We start from the raw sequence: 8,685 nt of genomic DNA on the forward strand, positions 1-8,685 counted from the left end.
TTCTCTTTAGGTAGACTTTGAAAAAGTTTAATTCGAATAGAGTCAAAGAGGATCACATTCATCTTCTTCAGGGAAATATCAGTTAGGGTGAAGGCTTTTTTGTTTAAAAAAAAAAAAAAATCCCCAGATCGGTGGCTTTAATAAAATAGTTTATTGCTCTCCCACAGAGTAGTCCTGACGTGAGTCATCCAGGTTGGTTGGCAGCTGTGCTCCACACAATCATTAGGGATCCCATTTCCTTCCGGGTTTTTATTGGCCCCCAATCCCTTGGGCACTGTCCTCATCTGCATGATCTGCTCACATTTGTTTGAAGAAAAACTGTCACAGGGGCACATCTCTTGCTTCAAAGGACTAAACATCCTGGAAGCTTTCTACTCTTATTAAACATCAAAGATTATTAAAGCCAATTTTTCAAAAATGTTTCGTATTAGTTTCAAATTTTAAAAAATAAAACGTTTAAGTCACATGCATTTATAAGAAACAGTTTAAGGAATCTTTTCCTTCCATGTCACAAAAGTAATATGAACACATTTTAAAATATATTCAAAAATGGGGCACCTGGGTGGCTCAGTGGGTTAAGCCTCTGTCTTAGGCTCAGGTCATGATCTCAGGGTCCTGGGATAGAGCCCCACATCAGGCTCTCTGCTCAGCAGGGAGTCTGCTTCCTCCTCTCTCTCTCTCTCACTCTCTGCCTGCTTCTCTGCCTGCTTGTGATCTGTCTGTCAAATCAATAAATAAAATCTTTAAAAAAATTTTTTTTCAAAAACCCAGAAATGATCGAAAGAAAAAAAAAAAAGACCCATATTTCTTCTGATTATCAAATACAACTACTGTTAACAGTTTGGATTATTTCTCTCTGGCTTTTTTTTCTGGGCATTTAAAAAAAAATTGGTTATGTTCAAACTACTTATGCCATTTGTATCCTGCTTTGTTCTTTAAGGGTTTGTTGTTTTTTACTTTTATCATAATAGTTTACCTGTTATCATGAACACTTTATAAACATTCTAACCTAAATAATAAGCTCCCCACGGATAGGAGCCATGTCTTCTTGCTTGCTATTCCATCTCCATTATGTGGCATGTGCTCATCACACATTAGGGGTTTAGTCACTGTGAAATGAATGCACGGCTGGAGAGTGACAGCTAAACATTACATTGAGTAAAAGTTTCATTGTTTATTTAGCAAACCCCAAATGGCTGCATCATGACTCTATCCAAACCAGAGAAAACTAGTCTAGCCTTGAATGATGCATCATCTTTCTCCTTCAGGGCTTTATTGTATTCATTTGCATACCCCCATACTGAACTACCTCTACAATGAAATCAGTGCACCAGTGCTGTCACGCCACTGTGGGCACACTTAACCAGATGTCATTGTTTTATCGATAGGGTATCTGTTCTCCTTTTGGCCCTCAGACCTCAGTGGTGTAGTAAAGAAATTCCAGACCCAGCGAACAGCACCTGGGCCAAGAAATACCCCATCGTGGAGGTAAGGTTATAAAGGCTTACTGGTGAGTTGATGGGATTCCAGTGATGTAATCTTCCCGCTCTTAGTTACCAAGTGCTTAGTTCCTATGGATAGGTAGAACCCCCTGTGCTAGGTTACTGAGTCACACTCCCATACACAGGAATTTTCGAAGCTTATGACCAAAAGACTAAAAGATCTATAGCTTTTCATTCCTCTCTCTGCCTTATGTTCCCCTCCTCACCTCAACTACTTCAAAAAAAATTAAAAAGCAAGTGTTTTTGCCTTTTGCTGAGCACTAGCCTGACTCATCCAAATTCAAGAGAATTGGAGCTTTACCGTGACATTTCCTGTCCTGAGCATAGAACAGATAAATAGAGCTCAGACTATTTTGGTGTTGGCAGGAAGCCAGTAAGTCATTCCATTGTGTAAGGAAAAGGTTTTATAGAAGGAGAGGTTGCTCGGCTGGTAGATAGGAGAGCGGAGACTAAAGGGATGAGAAGGGCACTGCCACACGGCCCAAGGAGGTAAGAATAGCTCACTGTGGGCAAGATGGCCATCTTGGGTGGGGGTTCTAGGAGTTGGAGGCATCTGAACATGGAGCAAGACTGTGCATTTCAGGGAAGCAAAGAGGAGGAAGGCGGTATGCCAGCATTCTTGCCCAGGACCCTGGCAGCCCACACTCTTCCTTGCATCTCATAACCATTCTCCTCCAAGATTCTTCTCAGTTACACAGCGCATTCTCTCATCCACACCCTTCCTCAAGCCAGAAGCCAGTGGTACCAGCTGTTGCTCAGGGAGAGAGCAGGTTTCAGCCATGTCTGCCTCAATGAGAACTGAAGTCACTGCTGTTAGTGCCTTTGAAATAAAGTTTGGGTGCAAACCCCACCTTTGCCACTTATTATGGTGGATTGTGCTTGGGCAACTGTCCTGATGATCTGAGCCCTAGTTTCATCCTCTGTAAAACAGGAATTGACAGTATCTCCCATGTAAACTGTTATGAGGATGAAGATGTCACGTAAGGCACATGGATCATACAAGGCAAAGGTGGTTCTTCCCAGGAAGACTCACACCTGACATCTTTCACTATTGAGGAATTTTGTCCCTGTTAAGTTTCAATAGCAAGAACAATAATAACAACAGTAGCTTTTATATAGGTAGACATATATTTAATTATATATATGTCATATACATACTGTATTACATATAATACAGTATATAATTGTATTATTAAATAATATATTCATATGTTTACATATACATATATTCAGGCATACCTCTGATTTATTGCTTTATTTTGAACCACTTCAATAAAGTGAATATTGCAATAAAGTCAAATGAATTTTTAGGTTTCTCATAAAAGTTATTATTTATCCTATACTGCAGCCTATTAAGTGTTCAGTGCATTGTCTAAAAACACAATATACATACCTTAATTTAAAAAATACTTTATTACTAAAAAAAACTAATCCTCATTTGAGCTTTCTGGAAGTCATAATCACTGATCATAAATAGCCATAACAAATATAATAATGAGTTTGAAATGTTCCAAGAATTATAAAAACGTGATGCAGAGACACAAAGTGAACAAATGCTGTTAGAAACATGATGCCAGCTGACCTTTTTGAAGCAGGGTTACCACAAAACTTCATTTTGCAAAAAAAAACCACAGTATCTGCAAAGTGCAATAAAGCCAAGCATGAAAAAATAACGCATATATATATATATATATATATATATATATATATAGCCATATAGCTTTTCTATGCCAGGTACTTTAAAGACCTCTTTCATGCATTAAAATCTAATCCATACAACAGCTTTATGAGGTTGTATTAGTTTTTTTTTTTTTTTTTGAGGTTGTATTATTTTTATCCTCACTTCTCAGATGAGAAAATTGAGGCACAGAAGACTAAGTAACTTGCCCAACACTAGTTGGCTAGTAAATGGTGGATCCTGGATTCATATACAAGTAGGATGTGCTACCTGCCATTATATTACATACTCTAAAAGATCTCCTTTAAGCATAGGGTGCATAGGGTTTCTAGGAGTCAACACCTCTGAGCTGAACAGACTAACTGAACAGGTGTTCACGCACTGGGCTCTCACTTGGTGGCAGTCTTGTGATGACCTATGGGCATGCATTCGATAAGGATGCCACTGTCGGTGTCAGAGAGGATCCAAGTAGAAGCTCCATCAGCTGAGCTTTAAGATCTCTCTCTTCCATTGCTGAGATTCCACAGTCCCACATCCTAAGAGCCTGAAATAGCATGGTGGGAAGCATCTCTGGGTCAGTCCCGGACGCCTGGCTCCCAAAATTACAGCTTTGGCATCATGGTCTCTGTTTGCCTCTGTTTGGGCATGAGGAGAAACAGGCATGTAGGGCCCATGAAGACTGTAAAAACCTAGAAGAAATGCTGGGAAAGACACACAAAGGGTTAAAGACAGTAGCACAGAGAAAAGCTCATAGAAATTGCCATCCATGTGTCCAAGGTTGTAGTTTATATATTGTTCATTGTAGCACTGTAAACAGAAGCCAAAAAATTGGGCATAATATAGCCTGCCACCAGGGGAGCAGATTAAATGTGGGTACATCCATACAAAAGTATTTAAGCAACTACTAAAAAAAAGAGAGATCTACATGTCTAAAAATCCCTAAGATATTTGAAAGTGAAAAAAAAGTTTGTAACAGTTGTCTAAAATGGGTTCTCATTTGTATAAAAAGGAGGGATTTTATACACATACACAATTGCAGCATGTGTACAGGATATTTCTGGAAGCCTGCATCTGAAACTAATATTGGTTGCCTTTGGGTAGCAGGTTGGAGGTAAGAGGGTCACTTAATTTTCATTACGAAGTCTCTTCAGACTTTAAAATCTTTAAAATTTATTTACAAAACTATGTGCATATGTATCTTTTGAAAAAATAACTGGTAAATTAAAAAATAAAATTTTGCTTAAACATGGCACCTGTTATGATGGCCTTGAGGTAGTAGCCTCAGAACTCCATGTCACTTGACCTCTAAAGTAGGTGGACTGTTTTTAAAGACCCAAACTGTTCTCCTGGCAATAGGCTGAGGCAAACATTAGAAACACAGTATTATGTCTTTCACCTCTAACAAAACTCTCAGAATTCTTTGAGTTCCCAGGCCTTAGATTCCCCCTTACCACTTTTTAAGATGTGGCTAAAATGTAACATGTCTCCAAGCTCTAGAGAAAAAGCCAAACCATAAAGACGATCGCAGGGATGTTCTCCATTTTGAACTTGTAGAAACTAAACAGTGTCCATAAGGTACCTGAGCTAATAGTGGTCCCAGAGGCCTTGCCCCAGGCCTGGTTAGCTGGAGGGTCTGCTTTGTACAAGCTCTGAGGAGCAGGCCCTATCAATAGTGTCAAAGCTTTCAAGAAGGCATAGCAAATGCCTCACCTTACAAAAGAAACAAACCATTTCCGCATTCTGTATAGTCTCTCCCACATCTGGGTTACAGTGCTTTTTTAGCTCTGTAGATGGCTAAAGGCCATCTACCAAGCCAGACCATTCTGCCACAGCCAGTTTGGGTGATGATCAGAAAAAAGCACACTCCCAAGAAAGAAACACACACTTACCCTCTAGCTTGTCAGTGTCCTTTGTGGAAGTGTGTCCTGAGGCAGCACCATCATTCACTTGTTGGATGCTTGCCACGCTCGAGGAAAGAAGGGGACATCAGAGGCCAATCCAGACCTAAACACTCTTACACAACTTGGCATTTGACAGATAAGGGAACCAAAGGCCAGAGAGTTGAAGGAATTTGCCCATCCTGTAGAGTACCACTGTACCAAGGCTATTTTTTTGTCATCCTACTCCTCTATTAAGGCATGAATGATCCTTGTTTATAGATGGTATATGGGCATGCAAAAAAAAAAAAAAAAAACAAAAACCAACAACAACAACAAAGCAATCGTATAAAATACCATGTGCCAAGAACCTGATGGTGGTTTCTTTGCTGTTGTTGGAGTCCAGTGGCAGAAACAATCAGGAGGGTCTTCATGAGAGAGGAAGGGCATCAAGCAGGAAATGGTGCAGCAAACAAAAGCAGGGTGGAGGCTAGCAGTGTGGTGGTGGCACTGCAAAAAATGTGTTTAAAAAAAACAAACAGGATGGTGTGCCTTAAGTAGTTTCTGAATGTAGACATGGGGAGGGAGAGGAAGGTGCAGGCACCTGACTAACTAAAGGCTAAAAGCTTCACTGCAGATTAAGTCTGAGTTGATGAAGGCTTTGGAAGTCTGTTTTAGAAAGATCAAGCAGTCAGTGGGAAAGATAGTTCTGAGGGGCAGGTAGAGCCCACTAAAGCATGGAAAGAGAAATGTTAACAAAGTGCTTGCACTTGGACGCGGGAATCTGCAGTAAATTGGGAAAGAATTAGGATATTGAAGAGTCAGTAACTGATGTGATATTGACAAAGAGAAGGCAGAGAAGTAGCAAACAAAATCAGCCATAGGGGGAAAAAGAATGAACAGTTTTTCCAAGGAAATCCAGATTCCAGTTTACCCTGAACCTTTCAGCAAAGCCTGAAGTCATTAGCATCCCTTAAAAAAAAAAAAAAAAAAAATCTCTTCATAATGTGACCTCAAATTTCCAAAAGCCTGTTTGCCTGGCAAAAGAACTAGCAGATTCCAGAACAAACCAGTCCTCCTGGCCCATTACATCCCTACTTGAAAAGTTAACTTTCTCAAGATTCAGCTCCAGTGTAACTTTTTAAAGTCTTTCCTGGCTCCTCCCCCAGACAGGAGCAAGCCCAGGCTTCGCTTTGCACCTACTATGCCCTCTATCCTAGAGAAACAGCTAGTGCAGTTGGACTCATCAGAAACAGTCTGGTTGAGGGTTGAGCTGCATAGTAAGTTACTCACTGGCTGGGGGTCTTAAAGAGCCATGGCTCTCATCTTGCTCCCTGATGATGTTAACTGCTTCACTCCTGTCACAAAGTCAAGGGCCCACAGAGTCCCACCTTGAGCCAACTAGGCAGTGCAGGCTGTGAGGCCTTTCATAACCCTGGAAAAGTCGGTTGCCAAGGGCTACTTACATAACATAGCTGTATCAGTCTCTCCCTCCCCTTTCTCAGAAGCAGCAGCTGCCCTTGGACAGACTCCTGACAGACCCGCCCAATCCTGAAGAACCTGAGACCCTGATCATCACTGAAGTCCTTCATCAAGTAACCCCACTCTTCAGACATCCCTATCACCCCAACTGGCCAGACAAGGGGCAAGGAGTCCAAGGTCACTATACCTCTGAGGAAGACACACAGTACAGTGCTTCAAGCCTACCACCTTCAAAAGCTCTCATAGCAGAGACAGGACAACTAGTGGATCTGTACAAGATGCTGGGGGGCAGGGGCTCTGACTCAAAGCCAGGACACCTAGCGAACCCCTTGACAGTTCTCCCAGTGGACTACCTTCCCACCCATGAGGGATACTTACCCTCCAATATAGAGTATCTCCCTTCACATGAGGTTCCTATAACTGACCCTATGGAAGAACTAGAACCTCAACACATCTCTCTTTCCATTTTCCCTTCAAGTTCCCTTCACCCACTCACCTTCTCTTGCGACAAGAAGCTGACTCTGGATCGGTTAAAGATGGGATGCAACTCCCTCATGCTGTAAGTGGTGAAGTTTGGACAGTCAATGTGTCCCCAACCCTGAATGTGTCCCACCTCCCCAGACTTCTACTCCAGTGGCCAACACCTCTAGGGTGCTACCATCAGGTTTGCAACTAGAGGGCAGACAAGCAGCTCAGGATCAATCTTGGGAACTGAGAATGGGCCTTAACCCAGATACACATCTTGCCTTCTCTAGAGGGCCTTGGGATTATGGGTAATCCTTGAACAATGTGAGGGTTAGGGGCACAAGCTTAAACCAGCATATTTTTTTGACTCCCCAGAAAGATAACTGTTGGCCTGATGACCACTCTTATTGATAACCTATTTTGTGTATGTATTATATACTGTATTCTACAATAAAGCTAGAGAAAATGTTACAAAAGTCATACGAAAAATATATTCATAGTACTATACTATATTCACTGAAGAAAATCCACCTAAATAGACCCACACAATTCAAACCCATGTTGTCCAATGGTCACTTGTACACTGTGTGCACCTAGACTCCAATCTGGTTTCCTACAACTTCTTGGCTCTGTTTGTTGGGAAAGGGAAAGGGTAGAGTGGAAACCAAGCCTCTTACTAGCAATCACTAACAATGCAGGGGACTGTTCACTCAGCAGTTTATAAAGCAGCTACTCCATAGCAGGTCATACACCTAGGTCAGTAGTATCCAATAGGCCTAAGGTAGAAATGTTGATGCAGTAGATATGAACCACATTGGCTATTGGCCACTTTGGAATTTGTGTAGTAGAACTGAGGGAGAAGTGGATTTTGACTGTTATTAGTCACACATCGCTAGTGGCTACTGTACTGGAGGGCACAGATCAAAATGACGGATACACCAGTAAGCATTATAGGGAGTTTTCAAAACAGATCAACCCTGTTTTACAGATAAGGACATAAAAGTCCCCCCAAGATGGTCGTGACTGTCCTCATGAAAGCCTACACAAATGTACCTTTTTCCTATTGTTTCATCATCACCTTCTTTCAGTGAATCAAGAGCAGCTTTATGGTGGAAAGTTACCATAAACCTTCCGTGAAGACCCTGGGCTAACAGCTTTCCCTCTCTGAAATCCAGTGTCTTGGAAAGTAGTGGGCCAAAGGCTGACACCTTGTTTCCTCTTCCTTCTGCTGCAGCAGCTGTTGCCTTCAGGATCAGGGCTGTCTCAGGGTCCAAGACCCAAATTACTAAGGTTACACTTGTGTCATCCCTTTCCCCCCAAGTCATCCTATTTTTCCTTCCTCAGGAAGACTGAGCTGGTCTTCAAGTTGAGCCTGTAAGATACTTTTTTCTCAGCATAAACTTGGAACATGATACGTTTTACTCCTTTAAAACTGTGGCCCTGATTTGTCTCCCTCCCTTATTCCATCATGCCCCTGTCCCTTCACTATAGGCCCCTCTACAAAGCTGGTAGGGAAGTCTTTCAAAATGCTTAGTGCCCTTCCCAAATAGGAATAAAGGTCCAAGAACCTTCTTCTTAAATCCCTGCCAAGCCCTGGAGCCTACTCCTTACCCTGACACCACCCCAAACATGGGCACTGAGACAGTGTTGGTTTTACCAGATGTCCCTCAGAGATTTAGAA

The 8,685-nt window shown here is 41.8% G+C and overlaps 1 protein-coding gene across 1 annotated transcript in view; it reads left to right on the plus strand.

Annotated features, from left to right (window-relative positions):
• The window catches only part of IL12RB2 (interleukin 12 receptor subunit beta 2), a 66,056-nt gene extending 58,894 nt beyond the window's left edge, over positions 1–7,162 (plus strand). Inside the window, exons 15-16 of the mRNA XM_044238435.1 lie at positions 1,389–1,488; positions 6,563–7,162. Of these exons, the coding sequence (XP_044094370.1) occupies positions 1,389–1,488; positions 6,563–7,102 (640 nt within the window). The 3' untranslated portion in view covers positions 7,103–7,162. The remainder of the gene's footprint in view (positions 1–1,388; positions 1,489–6,562) is intronic.
• The last annotated feature ends 1,523 nt before the right edge of the window (positions 7,163–8,685 follow it).

Source organism: Neovison vison, chromosome 2 (assembly GCF_020171115.1).
Source record: "Neovison vison isolate M4711 chromosome 2, ASM_NN_V1, whole genome shotgun sequence".
Lineage (NCBI taxonomy): Eukaryota > Metazoa > Chordata > Mammalia > Carnivora > Mustelidae > Neogale > Neogale vison.